Consider the following 17,590-nt stretch of genomic DNA (forward strand, 5'->3'; position numbering starts at 1 on the left):
CTTCCCAGCCGGGGCCCCAGCGGCCTCGCAACCCGCCCCCGGCCCCGCGGGGGAGCGCCCCGCCGCGCAAGAGCGAGACCCGGGGCAGGACAGCAGGTGTAAGCGGCAGGCGCGCAGACCAATCAGCACAGGGCGATGGCAAGGGGGCGTGACCACAGGGCTGAGGCGGGCGGTGCCGAGAGGGCTCTCCCTGAAGGCGGGGCTCTGTCGGAGGGGCGGGAGCTGGCGTTGAGTAACGTCCGGTTGGACCAGTGAGCTTGGCGGCAGTCACGTGAGCGGGCCGCCGGAGCCGGCTCGGGGCTGGACCTTCCCGGGGCTTCCCCTTAAGCGGCAGCCGGGCCGGCCAATGAAAATTAAGAGGGGGGGACCGCGGGCGGAGCCACAGCTGCGGAGGCAGTGCCGGTGGGGCGTGCCCACGCGTGAGTGGCGGGTGGGCGAGCCAATGGCGCGGGGCCCGGCCAGCGGAGGCGCCGGAGCGGAGCGGTGGCGAGGGCGCGGCGGGGCCGTAGCGGCGGCGGGAGCGGCGGGGCCATGGACCGTGTGAGCAGCTCCATGAAGCAGGTGTCCAACCCGCTGCCCAAGGTGTTGAGTCGGCGGGCGGGCGGCGGTGGCCTGGAGGCGGAGCGGGAGAGCTTCGAGCGTGCCCAGGTACGGGGCGGGCCGCGGGGCGGGGCGGGGCGGCCGTGCGTGGTGCCGACTGAGGGGCAGGGGCTGTGGGGCGGGGCCGGAGGGCGGCGCCTGCCAGGTAGCTGGAGTCGGCCCAGGCGGGCGAGGCTGGCCCGCGTGGATTCATCCAGGTGGGCGTAGCTTGTCCGAATGGGCGGGGTCATCCCAGGTGAACCACGGGGAGCGGGGCTTACCAGAGTGGGCGGGGCCAGCGCAGGTGAGCGGAGTTGGCTCAAGTGGGCGGGCCTGCGCCAGGTGGGCGGAGATTGATGTGCGGCCCCGCCCACCCGGGGATGGATGGTCCCGCCCAGGAGAGCCCCCTCCCTTCCCCCTCCCCCCCCCCCCCGCGGCGGGCCAGGGGTTGCCATGGCGAGCCGGGGTCGGGCCCTCCCGGGCCCTGGCTGAGCCTTCCCCGGTGGGACGCCGCTGCTGGGCCCCGGCACGCTGCCCCCCTCCTGTCGCAGCCGGGGCTGCTGGCAGGGGTCTGGGGGCTCCATCCTGCATCCCCAGGGCACGACCCCCTCTGCCTCCGTCCCCCGCAGGGGACACGGCGCTGTGCCCCCGCGGGGCCAGCTCGGGCGGGGCGCGGGGCTCCCGGGAAGGGGCACCCCCGCGGGGAACCGGGCACGTTTTGCTCCCCACGGCACCCACAGTGCGTGGATGGGCCCTTCCCCTCTCCCCCCGCTCTGAGCCGTCCCTCGGGGTCCTGCATCGCCGGGACGCAGGGGAGGGCGGGGGCCGGGCTGAGGGGGGCAGCGGGGGTGCTTTCAGGGAAGAGGCTGGCGATCTGGGGAAGGGGCAGCGGGGGGGGGGCGGCTGCAGGGGGGGTGAAGAGGCGGGGGCGGCTGCAGGAGGGGCTGGGGACCCCTCGCCCCTGCCCCCTGCCCTGCCGCGGGGGGGGAGGGGCGGTCGGCGGCTGCGGCCAGGACCTGGGTGAGACCCGGGTGGGAACGACACGTGGTGGCGGCTCGGTAATGGGAGTAAAACCGAGGGTCGGCGCTGAGGTGCCCTTACAGCAGAGAGACCCACCGGGCTGTGGCTGGATGCACCGGCAGCGCCGCGCCTCCCCCGGCCGAGCCACCTCCAGTCACTTACGGCACCAAAGGGGGAACCAGGACGGGTTCGCTCGGGCAATCGCCTGCCTGCTCCGTGTCACCAAACATCTCCCTGGGACCCCCGGAGCTCCCCCGGCCCCCCGAGAGCTGCTGCTGTCCAGAAGGGCAGAGCTGGGGGGCCTGGCTGGCGCAGGGGCACCCACGGCACCCAGCACCCCGGCAGCGTGTGGCCCCGTCGTACTGGCTGCGTTTCACCTTCCGTGCTGATCAGCAAATGGCAGAGGATGGTTTTTAGGAGCTCGGTCCCTGCCTGGCTTTTCGTTCTTTTCTGTTCAGCTCTGCGCAATTTCCTTCCTCACTTCCTTTTTTTTTTTTTTTCCCTCATTATTTTTCATAACTTTGCAGTTCAGGGAACTTGCCAGGCACCCCTCAGATCTTCCACACATTGGTCATCCAGTTTTTACCAAACTTCTTCTTTCTAAGGTTTTTTAATAGAAACTTTGTGAGTTGGCGGGTTTTTGAGATTGGGGTTTGGGGGTTTTTTTGAAAGTGACTTTTCTTAAGAAAAGTTTAGTCTGTTAGGTGGGTTTTAAAGTTAAGATCTTACCCGTGTTTCTGCGTGTAAAGGCTCATTCCCCCCTCGCCTCCGAACCTGCCTGGCTCGTGACAGCAGCACACTCACCAGGAAGACTATTCTGGGCTAAGAGAGCCCAAACAGGCAGAAAATGGGTCAAAACTGGCCTTTAGTGAGCCTGAGTAATGCCTTGGGTTTGGCACCACCCTATTCCTGTGGTCTGAGACTCAGCTTGACAAACGAGAGCACCCTATGAAGCGCTGGTGGTGGTGGGACACCCTAGTAGTGGGGAGATGTGGTGGCAGGTAGCTGTCATGGTGGTGGGACGTTCTGATGGTTGGATGCTTTTATGGTGGTGAAACATTCTGATGGTTGGATGCTTTTATGGTGGTGGGACATTCTGGTGGTTGGATGCTCTTACAGTGGTGGGACATTCTGGTAGAAGGACACTTGCATGGTGGTGGGAGGCTCTGGTGGTGGGAGGCTTTCGTGGTGATCATCACATTGCACATCAGCTCTGCCCTGACAAAGTCTATCTGTTGGCCTGGGGACAAATGGGAATGAATATCCCAGTGGCCTCTTTTCTTCTCCCATGGTTGGTCAGGCATCTCGGTTTTCCTGGTGATGCAAATTGAGAAATCTGAGGACGTGCTGAAACATGGTATCACTGCCGTTGTGCTGCTGCGCGTCCTTGCTGCCAGCTGGGCAGGAGCTGCTCAGTGGGAACCATGGAGATCAGGCCCTCTGGTCCGGACACACACCCAAGGGCTCCCCTTTTACCACCAATGCTGACGGTTTGCACGGGAAGTTGAGCAACAGGAGCACCAGATCATGCAGTTCTGTCCCGCAGATGCATGGCTGTACAGGGCGCAGCGTTGCCGGGCAGGGGACCCGTGTGCAATGACTGTCTCCCTTTTGCTGGTGTTCCACTTGCTGTCATTCACCTCTGCTCATCACCTCAACCTTGGTAGAATAAATCTTTGGACAGAGCAAAGGTCACCAAGGGAGGAGAAAAACCACCAAAAGTGCAAATTCTGCCGTATATTGAGGTAAATGTTGGATTATCTGAGTGTGACGTGCATCCCCTGCAAGTTCTCCTGGTTGTATTGAGTAGCATGTCCTGGAGTCAGAGCTCTGCAGTGAAGGTCTGAAGACCTCCTCTTTTAGGTTGGTGCATTGGGATCTTCCCTCCTTGGGTCTCCCTCCCCTTCTCGCTGCAGTTGCCCACAGCAGACATCCTTGTGCCATGATGGTGCCAAGGAGTGAGTTTCATTCTGTGCTGTGGCTGGGCTGACAAAGACCAGATGTTCAGCAGCTGGATGAGCCAAGGTCTTGAGGGTGAAAATGGAGTCAGAAGGATGCAGAACTTCTGTGGGGCACAGAGGGTGCACGCTAGGGTGAAATGCCAGGCTGTGTTCCTTCTTCACTTGTGTTTTGGACTGCCGTGGGGAATTTCCCATTGTTCCCAGCAGGGACATGACCAGTGAGGGCAGTTGCAGGCAGAACTGCAGACTGACGGAGGTGGTGCATGGCATCCCCAAGCACCACCTGGCCCCTGGAAAGCCGAAGGTGTGGGAAGGTCTCCTTCATGACCCAGTGTGATTCTGCTCAGCTGCACCTACACCAGCCCCTTCCCTCTTTTGGGAAACCAAACACTGGAGAGGGGCAAAGGTGCTCAGAAAGTGAAGGTGGGGGAAGCGTTCTTGAAGTCCCAGCACCATGTGTGCTGCGCTCCAGGCCTTATTCCTGCCCCTGTGGGCAGAAGGAAAGCAGTATGCTGTGATTGCATGTTGTCTTCTGGGCTGCAGAGACAACAGAACTCTGCCGTATTTCCCCCCATCCTGAGCCTTGCCCCAGTGTCCCATCATGAGCTTCATCATGAGCCATCATGACACGCACCACTGCAGGCTGCCTGTCTGGAGGTGGTGCTGGGTCCCAGTGATGAGGACATCCATGCAGCACTGGTGGAGACAGTGCCTGGGGGTTGTGGAGAGGGACAGAAGTTTTGTGCTGGTCCCCCCCAAGCTCACATCTGCTGGGGATTCGTGCCAGGAGATGTGGTGCCGCCTGGTACCGAAGTCACGTGCCCATCAGGGTCCCTGTGCACTTGTCCACTGGGGACAGTCCTGAGGCTGATCCATCCTGATAGTGGTGAGTGTCGGGGGAAGGCCCTTCTTGTTTAAAATTCCTCCAGAAAATCTAAAAACCTTGTGCTTTATCTTCTTTGACTGCAGGTTTTTTTCTGAGAAAGTCACCAAATAGCAAAGAGAAACATGGTCCTCTTGGGTCACCCACGGCCGCCACTTTCTCTTGCATGTTTGCTTGCTGGGTTCTTAGGACTGTGTGTTGCTGCTGGACCAGCAGTAAACACAATTTGTGAGTCAGAAATTACCCTGGAAAGGCATATTTGCCACAGTGATTGCTGATCTGTCTGCATCACTGCTGCTATCATAAGGGATCCCTGATGTGGTGCAGTAGGGTGTCAAACTCTGCAGCTCAGGGTTTCCCTGCAGGGAGATGAAGCATCCTGAATGCAGGTGATGCCACATCTCCTTAGAAAGGTTTTTAAGGTCCCAAGCATCCATGAGCCACTCCACCACCATCTCAGAGGGGCTGCAAAGCTCTTTTCCTTCCTGCTCTGCTGCTGGAGGAGCCCCCTCAAAGACCAGGCATGTAGAAACACTGCAGAAGAAGGAGAAAAATGTATCGGGCACAGTGATGTCAAATGAAACGGGCTTTTTGTTTCCCTCCCCCAATGTTGGTTAGTAAATCCTTTCAATGTGGGAACCAAATGTTTTCACAACAAAACACAGGTTGAAAGCAGCTTTGTGCCCATCCTGGTCCTTGCAATGGGCTGTGCCACCTTCGGGCATCGTTGCAGCCCAACTGCCACCATTAATGCAATTAATCCCTTTCCCCCATCATTTACATAACTGGGAATATGGCACTGTATCTGCCAGCCATAGCAGCCCTGTTGGTTTCAGACCAGACCTGGCTTGGTATGACTTGCAGTCACAGAGGAAATACCATTTTACTACTGAAAAAAACAATTTTTGTGGTTCAGATGCTGCAGCCGCCGGCAGCTTTGCCAAGAACTTCAGTTCTTACACAGGAAATGAGGCTCCTTTCAAAGCACCAGAGTGGGGCTATATATATAGCCTCTCTGAAAAGATATTTAAAGAAACATATTGACACTAGCAAGAACAGGAAAAAATAGCTCCTGGCTGCAGGGAGCGAGGGCTGAAGGCAGCTGAGCCCATCCTGGGGGAGTAGGTGATACAGGGGATTGATTCACAGCTCTTTCATCTCCAGTAAAATGAGCTTTGCGCTGCGTGAACCCCCATGCTTTCGGACTCCTGTCTTTTGATAGGAATTAGAGGTGCTCGGGATTGAATACAGCTTCAGCAGCAAAGAAATGAGTCATCTCATCTCTTTTCAGCAAGTCCCTCTTAGGAACTTATTTCTGTCCCCAGGGAAAGAAAATAGTTTGCCTTTTACCAGATTAAGGGCTGCTTTTCTCTTTAGTGCAATATGGGATTGGGTTGGGTTTTTTTTAAAAAATATGCAGGAATAACTGTGTTTTTTAATGGGGTGATGGACTCCAGAAGTGGCTGAACCTCAGAAGGCCAAATAGGTTTGGTGCTGCAAGTGGGGGTGACTGCCACTGAGTCCAGGGGGCTGCTGCAGGTGGGACCATGATGGTTTTGGACCACCAAGTGACAAGGGGGGACCTTACCCCAAATCACATCAGAGGCTGAGCAGGGAGGCAGGGATGCTGGGGGACGTTGCTGCCCAAGAACCTCTTGCCCCTTGCTCAGCATGTGCTGCCCTGATGGTTTCAAAAGGTAATCTGATCTTTGAAATACAGCTGAGCATGAACAATGTGAGCCAGGTGGTGTCATTAAGTTGGCTCTGCAGTGAGGAGAGGGCTCCCACCAAGGGTGTCTTGTACTAAGGAGTGCAGGGGCTCTTGCCCTCTGAAATTCAGCTTGGTTAACTCCATCCTCCTGCAAAGCTGGGGAGAAGTAGCCAGCCAGGCAGATTATTTTTACCAAATTCCCCATCAGGGTACTGTGGACTGAGTGTGGTCCCCTCCAGCAGCACCGGCAGTGACCCCTGAGCCCAGGGAAAAGGGTGGGGAAGGGCAGGTAGGATGTGGGCACCTGTCGTGAGGAGGGAGTGGCTCATCCCAGCTCTGCTCTTCCAGGGAAAAAAACTTCTGGACAGACCAAAGTGAATAGGCTGAAGCTGCAGGAGGGACAATTTTGGCTGGAGATTGAGAAACCAAGGGTGGGGAGAAGGTGCCCATTGCAGCTCCCAGCACATCATCCCACGGGTGCAGCGCGGGGCCAGGCTGAGCGTTGCCTGCTCCGGCACCATCCAGCACACAGGCACTGGGGCTGGAGCACCCGAATGCTGTGCCCGTGCTCATCCCATCGCCCACCTCCAGCTCTGTAACTCACTCACTGTTGTGGCTGGTGGAGTGGAACGGCTGCCCCAGCCTCTGTGCAGGTCCTGAGCTTGGCAGACGCTCAGCTCCTCGGGTGCGTGTATTTCTGAGCCTGAAGCTGGATGTATTTGTGGCTGAAAGCAGGTAAGAACAGGCGTAGCGGTTTAGAGCCAGAGGTCGCCATGTCTTTGCAGACTTGTTCGTGCAGAAACCTGACATTTTTGTTTGGTTTTTTAATTATTATTATTTTAATTTAATTTTTTAAATTAAATTTAAAAAAATAAGAATATCAATAGTTACATTTGAAGAAACATCCTCCGCACACAGCAGGCAGTGCTGGGCAGGCTCGTGAGGCTCAGCCCCGGTGGGCTGGGTGCTGGCGCTGGGTGCTGGCTGCAGAGAACTGACTCAAAACCTCCCTGTTCTGAAGGGATTCGGCCCCTCTGCCCTGGGGTGGCCCGTACCGGGGCAGGGGGCCGGCAGCTGGGGGGTTGCACAACAGCACGAGGGCTGGAGGAAGGGCCAGGTCTCAGCCCTGATCTCTGCCACCAGCTTGGCTGATTTATTTTGCACAGTCACCAAGTCAGAAAACTTGCCGGGGACAGGCTGTTCCCGGCTGACAGCAGCCACCAGCAGCGCAGCCTGTGCTTTAGCCCGGACGTGCGAGTCCTGGCCCACGGCTGGCTAATTACACATTGTGGGCTGGCTAATTACGCATTGTGTGCTGTTCCGGGCTAATCACGCACAGGGTAAATGGTCCTTGGTCCACATGTGAAAGGTGAAGTTACTTGCTTAAAGGCGTATACAGACATTTAATGTTTTGTCATGGACAAATATTTGTGTGTCCAACACAAACTTAGAGTGGTGTGGGTTGGAAGGGACCTTCAGAGATCATCCAGTCCATCCCCCTGCCATGGGCATCTCCCACCAGACCAGGGTGCTCCAAGCCCCATCCCACCTGGCCCTGAACCCTGCCAGGGATGGATGTGGAACTGTTGGAGCAGGTCCAGAGGAGGCCACAAAAATGATCAGAGGGCTGGAGCACTTCTCCTGTGAGGACAGGCTGAGAGTTGAGATTGTGCAGCCAGGAGAAGAGATGGCTCTGGGCAGACCTTGGAGCAGCCTTTCAAAACTTAAAGGGGGCTTATAAGATGGGGGCAGGCTTTTAGGTAGAGTCTGTTGTGATGGGACAAGGGGGAATGATTTTAAAGTAAAAGAGGAGAGATGCAGACTAGATATATGGAAGAAATTTTTTACAATGGGGGTGCTGAGGCACAGGCACAGGTTGCCCAGAAAAGCTGTGGGTGCCACATCCCCAGGAACTCAAGACCAGGTAGGAGGGGGCTCTGAGCAACCTGCTGTGGTGGGAGATGCCCCTGCCCATGGCAGGGGGATTGGACTAGGTGACCTTTCAAGGTCCCCTCCAGCCCAAACTATTCTATGATTCCATGGGAGATACACAGCTTCTCTGAGCAACCTGTGCCAGTATCTCACCACCCTCATCATAAAACATTTCTTCCTTATGTCCAGCTTAACCTATGTCCAGCCTAACCTATGTCCAGCCACATTCAGCTTGAAACTCCCTCTTAGCTCACAGAGCTTCCTTTTGTAACTGCAGAATTTCAGTCCCTTCTTTGGTGGGACATTTCTGCAGCTTGACAAGTCTCACACTCATGGAGAGCATCTCATGTGGGCTGGTCGTGGTTGGCGTTGTACCACGAGGGTGGGCTTAGCCTTGCGGCTGCTGCAGGGCACAACCCTGGCCGTAGCTTCCAACATCTTCAGGCCAGCACAGAGGTGCTCCCAGGTGGTCCCAGTGCCCACCGCAGGCTTTGAGGTGAGGACATCCATCAGCTGTGTCTTGGAGCCTGTGCCTTGCTGCAGGACTTTGTGCTCTCTCACTGATCCCTTCTTGCCCTGCCTTAGCCCGCTGTGCCCGTGTGGTGCTCGGACAAGCAGATGCCATTGTGTTCTCTGTTTCCACCAATGCAAAGAGCATCAGCGCGGTGGCTGCAAAAGTTGTGTTGCTGGGAAGTCAGGTAGCTGTAGAGCTCATTCAGCTTTATTCAGCTCATAGGGAGGCTACCTGGCTTTTTTTATGGCTTGGTCATGAAACTCCAGTTGTGAGGTTGGCTTGAGTTGCCCAGATCTGTCATACTTGAGTCTTGAGGTGGAGAAGACTCTTTGTCACTTGGCTGTTGAGCAAACTAACAAAACTCTGCCTGTGCCCCTCCCATCTGGGTTTTTGGTCCTGCTGCCCCAAATGCTGCATCAAAGGCTGTTGGCAGCTGGTTTCTGTTCCCTGGGGGGTCCCCGTGGTCCGACATTCACTGCCCGGCTTTCTACCATTTCACTGCTTTGTGACCCAATTCCTGCATGGCACAGTGCAGCCCCTCAGCCACCACCGCTGTGCTGCCGGAGCTGAGCCGGCAGGCCAGGTGTGCCACCAGGGAGGGCACGTTAAATATTTACAATGCAGAAAAAAAGTGAGTTGCAGCAAACAAAGGGACCCTTCGGGAGAGCAGGCTTCTCTCGCCAGAGCAAGGCTGGAAACTTGCGGCTGATTGTTACCATTTGTCTCTTTTATTCCATGCAAGCAGCTCGGCAGTCTCTAGAGAGTGCATGGCATCACTTTTTATTTTAATTTGCAGATGCTGGCTGGAAAATAGTGGTTTCCAGTCATTGTGTTGACATGGAAGTAAGCAAGAATACAGGGTTTCATAGGTGCAAATGGTGTTGTAAGGTGCTTGTGCCAGAACATCAGAGTCGCCCAGGGACTGGTCCCTTCTCCTGAGAGCCCAGAAAGGAGGTGATGGCATGAGTGCTGAGACCTCACCAGTAGACCTCACAGACCTAGTGATGTATGTCCTGAGATACAGCTCCCACCAGGCAGCGTTCCTGCAGGATAAGGCATCTGGGCGCAGGAGGGCTCTGGGTACGGTTACAAAGAGTCATTTGCTCTCCTGCACAAGCGAGATGTGGCCCGCAGCTCCCCAGCCTGCTGCTGGTGGAGGGTCCTGTTCATCCAGGTGTGGAATAAATGCAATCTCTGCCATCCACTGACTTAACACTCATCAGCATTTCTGCATCTTGGGGGGCTCGGCAGCAGGTTACACTGGTGCTGTGGACATCGTGGTTGTCCCTTTCCTCCTGAGCCATGGTTACTGTGTGCACCAAGTGTGCCGTCTTCAGGTTGCTCCTTGTGGGCCACCCAGTCCAGCTCTACAACCCTCAGAACTGCTCACAACAGAAGTCCCACACCACTAGTTAGTGTTATGCAAAGGTTTTCCAAGGTCTTAAGGCAATGCTGAAGTGGAGACAGAGGAAGACTTTGACTTCTCCTGGGTTGAAGAAGTCAATGTAGACTAGGAACGGCCCTACCAAAGAGATGGCTTCTTCGGCACTGAATAAGTCACTGAAGTCGTTGAAGAAGCTATCTGTGCTGGTGGAGCCATTCCTAGTTTGGGACCTGGTGGAGACCTTGTGTTTTCCCTGCCAGAAAGGTTTTGTGCAGTTCACAAAACAGATGAGAAGGAAATGTTCTGATAGAGACAGCGAGGTCTGGCTGCTTCCACGGAGGTACATACTTGTCTGGAGAGGGCAAAGGCAAAGTGTTTCTGAGTTTCCTCAGTTTTATGGTCTCATTCTGTACCTGGAACTTGCATGGTCTGGACTGTCCTCCTGGGATGCATGGAGCGGGTGTCAGGTGAGGCTGTTAAGCCGTGCAAGAGCCAGCCTGGGGAGCGGGGAGCTGCATTTCAGCATGGCTCTTTCCTCCCCATGGTCCTGGGGGACACTTCATGCCCTGTCTCTGCTTACTGTGGTACCTGCCACAGGTGTTGGTAGATGTACCTGTGCCTCCACCCAAGCACAGAGCATCTGGTTGCTGCAGGGACTCAGGCTTGTGTTGGGGTGGGTCATGCACAGTGTGGCATGAAGGTGGACCTTTACCTCCTGTCCTCGTGCAGGAGGGGTGAGAGGTGGTGGGATGACTTGGGACACAGCACAACCAACATTTTGGTGGGTGGGATCCAGCCTGGAGTTTCTGCCATGCCCCACAGCTCTTTGTGAGCACCTTGAAGGGTGATATTAGCTGAGGAGCTGGGTTGAGCAAGACCGTCTCCTGGCTTCACTCATCTCCTGGTGAGATGCTCTTGGCCTCAACAAGAGGACACACTCCTCTCTTGTTTGTCTTCCTGGCTACTGCAGTCCCACTCCAGCTCTTTTTATAGTTCAGAAAGAAGTGCCTTGAGTTTCTGAGTCGTCTGAGAGGCCAAGCACACAGGGAGGAGTCGCAGCTAGAAATAGGGCTGCTCACTGCTTATGCATTCCAGTTTTATTATTTTTTTAGCTATGTCCAAGTTTGAAGAGTCCCACTGCCGCAAGCACTGAGCTGGGAACCATGTCCTGCATTTTTTCCACTCGGATTGAGTCTTCCTTCTCCTTTGCCTTATTCCCAGTGCCCTCACACCAGCTGTTGAGCCTCTACGAGATGGCTTTCCCAGGGAATGAGGTCTCTCAACCCTGCCTGTATTTTCTGTAACCCCCGGATTTCACACCTTGGCATGGCTGGTTTGGCAGAAGAGCTCCCTGTGTACCGGCAGCATTGGCCAAAGCTGCAGAAATTAATAATGCCTGGGGGGTGGATGACCGAATCAGGTATTTGCTAAAGCTGCTGGGTGGTGAGTGAAGAGCTCAGACAAAATGTTCAGTGATTTCTGCCCACTAGGAGGGAAGCGAAGCTTCGTCTGCTGCACGGACAAAATAAACAAGAGCAAAAAGGAGAGGACAATTTGTTTGACAAAATCTGTGGTTTTCAGCCCCATAAAATGAGCTGGGATTTTAGCTGTGGTGCAAAGCCAAGGGGCTGGCGCAGGCTCCATGGGCATCCCAGCGGGTCTGCTCCTCTCTCCCATGGGAGTGGGGAATAATTAACTATATCACCTCTAGACTTTGCTATTAATCCCTTAATACTTGGATACCATTTTTGGGCATGCCATGGCTGCAGTCTTCCCCTCTGAGAGTTTTTATCACACGGGCACCGGTTTGGGTCCCTGCTGCCACTTGTCTGCTGGCCTCCGTGGTGCCGTGCGTGTGCAAGCATTATTCAGGCAGCTGGGCTGCATCAGCCAAGACAGGCTGACACACCACCGGTGCCTGCTGGGAGTGGGACACACTGGGGAAAAATTCATCTGAGGTCAAATCTGAACCAATCCCTTCCTCTGATCAGCCATCATGTGGAAACAGCAATTAGCCAAACTGTCCCTGTTACACCTTTTATGATCGTCCTCCCTTTTCTGCTGCCTTGACTAGCTCTGGGAACAATTGCTCTCTAGTTATCCAGCTTCGCTCCCCATCAGCAGAAAAAAGAGATTTTGCATATCGTGGAAATGCTAAGAACTGCAGATTCCTATCAGAGCGGATGAAGTCTGTCAACTCCTTTCTTCTGATGATAAGCAAATTTTGGGTATCTGATCCCAGCACCTCCAAGGGACCGTTTCTTTCCAGCTTGCAACCAGAAGTGGTGTGTTTACTGCTCGGTGAAATAACCAGCGGACGTTGTCGTTGTGAGCAGCATGCGTAGCCATGGTGAAAGCTTCTTCTTCTTATCCTAGGTATTTCCATCTTTTCCAGCCCTAGAGGGCAAGGACTGATGCTCAGCTCCTTCTGCGTCCCTGCCCCACGTAATGGCTGCAGCAGTGATTCCCGGGCTGTCCCTGCAGCCTGGATGCTCCTGTATGTGATGTCTGCTCCTCACCTGCATTTTTTTCTCCTGGTCCTGGTGTTCAGCTGCAATATGCTCTTCTCGCAGGTAGCAGCATTGTGCAGATTCTCACTAGTTGTCACCGTGCAGATTTCTGTTTCTCTGTGCCTCACCGGTGAGCGCTTGGGTACGGCACCGAGCACTGGCCGTGGCAGCTGGGCTGTGTTCAGGCCTCTCTGGGTTGTTTATGATGGTATCAGTCAGTAGATTTCTAGCACAGTATTTATCCAGAAATGTAAAAAAAAATTGCCCTGATTCCCTGAATGCCATGGGAACATGGAGGATTTTCTACAGACAGGCACTGGGTGCGGCTCCTGTGGTCCTCGGGCAGGTGCCTCACTCAGCCGTCCACCTTCACCCAGACCAGTCTTATTCCTGTGGCTTTTGTGTCCAGGAGGCTGGCTGTCACCCACCGGCTTTCACAGGAGCCCTTGTCCCCACGTCACACCAGTCACACGGGAGCCCTTGTCCCTGCGTCATGCCGGCCAGCCCTGTCACCTTCCAACCTGCACGTTCCTTGGAGGAGGGTGCCCCAGGGCGGCGAGGACCGCGGTCCCCTGTGCTGGGCTGGCCTGGCAGTGTCTGACAACTGCCGAACTGCTGAAAAAGAATGAAATCGGGTGTGTTTAGTAGGATGTTTGATTTTGAGTACTTGGAAAACTTCAGGACTTCGCTGCACCAGCCGGACCCTTTATTGCCATCTCTGGGAGAACAGGACTGAGCTGCTGCGTGTGGCTCATCTGCTGGTGGGAGCGCTGCCTCATGGATGGGGGGTGACCATGGCCGGCGGTTGGGGTGAGGTGCCTGCTTGCACTTCAGCTCCAGCTCAGCTGTCAGTGCATAACCAGGAGCACACAATTTGTTTCTTGGAGCTGATACCTCATCGTGTTGGTGTCCTGTGTGCCCCTCTGCCAGCGATACATGCCCAGCGCCGTCGAGCAGCAGTAGTATTGTGTACACTACGGATGCTGTGATTTGCTTTCGAGAGCAGAGATTTCCCTCTCAGATTATATCCTCTGATTTCCTGAAACAACAGAGAGATACTGGGCCCACCCTTCCCTCTGCCCTGTTTAATTCTGGCCGGGGCATCCTCAGGGTGCAGAGCAGCTTCCCTGCCTCCTGTCCTGCACCCGGCCGGGGCTGTGCTGCCGCCTTTGTAGCCCCGGTAGTGCTGGGGACAAGCGCTGCATCCCCCCGAACCCCATCCTGCTGCGGAGGAGGCATCATCCTGCTGGTGAGGCTGCAGGAGGCCAGGAGCGGGGTGCTGGGTGCCGCTTGCCCATGAGTCGGGCCCGTGTCTCAGTGGAGTCACACGTGGGTGAGCCACGGGGCACCAGTGGCTCCCAGCGCAGGGGCATCTCCTGCTGCCACCGGCGAGGCTCCCAATGGAGCTGCCTCTCGCAGTCTTGCCCCATCCAAGTGCCTGTCATCCATCTTCCCCATCCTGCCAGGAGGCACGGTTGTGTTTTCCACACCCAGAGCTGGGTTTACACTCTCGGTTCCTCTCCAGCCACGGTGCTGCGGCTGGCAGGAGCAGGACAGCGCAACCCTTTCTTCTTGGGCTGGGTAAGCCAAAGGGTGTGTTGGCACACACCCCAGCCAGCAGTGTTTGTTTTCAAACAAGGAAAATGAGTAAAAACTAATGTTTAGATCTCGGGAAGGGATCTCACAGCCTGCGATTCTCCCGTTGGTACGCGTCAGACAGGCAGCAGTAACAAACACATGAAGCCGTTTCCTTTATACGCTGGGAGTTTTTTCCACCTCGGGCTCCACCCTGTGTCCCAGCGGAGATCCCTGCTCGGCTCTGCCTGCTCCCCAGGCGCCTTCCACACCCCACGAGCAGGCAGCGTGCCAGATGCTCAGAGCCCAGCAAAGTCACGGATCTCCCTGTGGGGAGCATCACCTGCAGTGGGGAGCGTCCGCAGATACAGGAGAGGTGTCAAACATGGGGAGTGTGGCCTGCTGGTACTCTTAAAAGAGCTTTAAAAAGCTTTGTAATTTTTTTTTTAAATTAAAAATTTTAAAAATAAAAGTTTTAAGATTTTTAACATTTAAAATAAAAAAGATTTTTAAAATAAAAATTTTAAAATTTCCTTTTTAAAAAACAAGGAAAGCTTGCACTCACGTACCAGAACAGGACTGGCTTATTTTCCAATTATACATCCATCAGAGACTGTTTCTTGTACCTCCTCAGTCCCATCCTGTTCTGCACGAGGAGCGGGCGCCCATCGCTGGGCACTACGGTTACAGCCACCAGCAGCACACACCGTGCACCAGCAGTGCACAGTGGCCTGGGCACCGGGGCTTGGGGACCACAGCCGTGGCTTAACGAAGGCAGATGCTCATTTCTGAACTGCTGGGAGATCCCAGGGGATGCATGCAGAGCTCTGTCCTGCTCCAACGCAGACAGCCCTTTGTCATCTTTGGGTTAGGTCCTATGCATTTATTAAACCAGTATTTATTAATTATAAAGGTCAAACCTTCCCAGCGGCAGAGGTTTGGATGCTGGGCGTGGGCTGTTGCCTTGCTGGGAGAGGGGAGTAGTTTCAGCCACAGGGTATCATCCTGGCAGTAGTAGCTTGCTGTGTAAGGGGATGCTGAGCAGTGAATTAAAAATGTCATTTTTATCTGTCATTTGGACATCAGTTTGTTTGCTCCAGCATTTTCCCCCTAGACTGAACTGGGCACCTTGATGCCACTGGGTCTGCTGGGAGGGAGACCAGCCCACTGCCCCTTCCCAAGGCCACAGGCTGCAACCCACAGCTCTTCGGAGCCCATGGCATGCTGGCACTTCTGGGAAGCGGCTCTGCAGGAGACAAGGAGGTGGACAGAGGTCTCCTCAGCTGGGCTGGGGGTGAGACAGCTGGGAAGTGACCTGCAACCAAAGAAAGCTGAAGAACCTCTGAGAGCACTTGGGGGAGGAGGCAGCATTGCAGCAAGACGGCATTGCCCGCTTTGTTCCAACCTCTCCCTGCAAGTGCACGGCACTTAAATATGAATATACTCAGAGCTGGAAACTTTCCCAGGGCTGTAAATATGTTGCCTATTTCCTATAAATACTTTTTCCACTGCCTGTTAGCTAGAGGCGGGCTCAGCTTCTGCAGCCCTCTGCATGTGTCCAGTGCTGCTTTGCAGGCTGCAGGCAGGGTCTGGAAGGGAAGGGGTCTGGAAGGGTCTGGCAGCATCGCCCCACAGGGAGAACATTTGCTGTGGCATTTCCCAACTTATTGCATGAGGTGATTCAATTTCAGATTAGTTTGGTCCTCATTCATTATGTGGATGTACTGAAACTGTTAACTGCTGGGAGCATCCACTCAGCCCCCTTCTCCCCCATCTTCTGCATCTGTGTGGAAATAAAGCTCAGGAGAAGGTGTGAGAAGGTCCTGGGTGGTGGGTGCAACAAGTCTTGGCTGGGCACTGAGCTGAAGCATCACACACGTGGTATTGCCACCGGGTCTGCAGGTCTGAATTCAAAGGACAAACAAAAGCAGATAATTCAAATGATTCCTCTGATAAGGCAATTTGAAGATCATTTAAGGCAGAAGTGTGGAGACTGCTGAAGGGAGGGAGCTGCGTGTGTGTGGGAGGAGGAGGAGGACAGCATCCGAGGGCAGATGCTGAAGGTATTTGGCATGGCTCAGTCTCCAGCCCCATGGGCACCAGCTGTGCTCCACATGAAACCTCCAGCTCCCCATGCATGAAGCCTCCAGAGCAGAACTTAGGGGCTTCTAAAGGAAATTGGTGGGGGCTGTGTTTTATCGACCATCTTCTGAATCCTGGGCAGCACTGATCCACATACGGAGGGCCTGCAGTGTAGAAGTGCAGACAAAGTTGGGGGCCAGTGACGGGGGTAAATGGCCCCATTGCTGGGGATGGGTGCTGAGGGCAGTTACCCCCGCAGCCCTCGGGAGTGGCAGAGGAGCTCTGGGCACCTGCAGCCCAGGCAGCAGCGAGGGGCAAACACGGGAGCACCGAGTGCAGTGCTGACGGCTCAGTAGCACGGCCGTGACCTTTGCTGACCCTGTTTCCTTTGGGGTGTTTTGTTTATCTCGATGGTGTCAGCATCAGGCTTACGAGAAGGAAGCGACTAACTGCAGCGGTGCATTATGCACGTGTGAAGAAAGACCAAGCCTCAGCTGCAGCCAGGAAGGGTTTCCAGATAAGCTGCTCAGACGGATGGGGCCGCAGGGGACACAGAACACATCCGCGAGTGATGAGCAAGTGGTCACATACGTATTAGCTGAGGTTAAGCATGCAGGTTTACATCCCACTGCCATAACTCACTTATGTGGCTGCTGAAGGCTGTCTTCTTGCATTGAGGGCTTCAGGGGTGTCCTTCCCCATCTGTCAGAGGATCATTGAGCAGGCTGGGTTGGAAGGGACCTTCAGAGATCATATAGTTCAACCCTCCCTGCTGTGGGCAGGGGCATCTCCCACCAGAGCAGGCTGCTCCCAGCCCCGTCCCACCTGGCCCTGACCCCTGCCAGGGATGGGGCACCCACAGCCGCTCTGGGCAGCCTGTGCCCGTGTCACCACCCTCGTGGTGCAACATTCCTTCCCTCCGTCCAGCCTAAACCTACTCTCTTCCAGTTCAAAGCCACTGCCCCTTGTCCTGTCGCTGCAGGCCCTGGTCAAAGCCTCTCCCCATCTTTCCTGTGTGCCCCCTTGAAGCGCTGAGCGGTCGCAGGAAGATGTGCCCGGAGCCGCCTCTTCTCCAGGCTGCACAACCCCGACTCTCCCAGCTTTTCTCCAGGGCAGAGGTGTTCCAGCCCTGGGGCCAATTTGGTGGCCTCCTGTGGACCCGCTGTACCAGGGCCACGTCTGCCTTGTGCTGGGGACCCCAGAGCTGGAGCAGCGCTGCGGGGGGCTGTGAGGAGAGCGGAGCAGAGGGGGAGCATCCCCTCCCTTGAGCTGCTGGTGATGCAGCCCAGGAGGTGCTTGGCTTTCTGGGCTGCAAGTGCACGTTGCTGGCTGATGTCCCATTTGTCACTCAATGATATCCTCCAGTCCTCATCAGGGTGCTCTCCATCCATCTGTCACAGCACTCTCCAAACTATCAAGCTGCAACAGGGTCTTTTACC

General features: G+C 55.4%; 1 protein-coding gene across 2 annotated transcripts in view; it reads left to right on the forward strand.

Annotated features, from left to right (window-relative positions):
• Positions 1-450: 450 nt before the first annotated feature.
• HIP1 (huntingtin interacting protein 1) overlaps positions 451-17,590 on the forward strand; it is a 49,318-nt gene continuing 32,178 nt past the window's right edge. Inside the window, exon 1 of one of the 2 annotated variants that reach the window (XM_040612812.1) lies at positions 451-648. In XM_040612812.1, the coding sequence (XP_040468746.1) occupies positions 532-648 (117 nt within the window). In that variant the 5' untranslated portion in view covers positions 451-531. The remainder of the gene's footprint in view (positions 649-17,590) is intronic. The other variant, XM_040612803.1, reaches the window with a different exon arrangement.

Source organism: Falco naumanni, chromosome 1 (genome assembly GCF_017639655.2).
Source record: "Falco naumanni isolate bFalNau1 chromosome 1, bFalNau1.pat, whole genome shotgun sequence".
Taxonomy (NCBI): Eukaryota; Metazoa; Chordata; class Aves; order Falconiformes; family Falconidae; genus Falco; species Falco naumanni.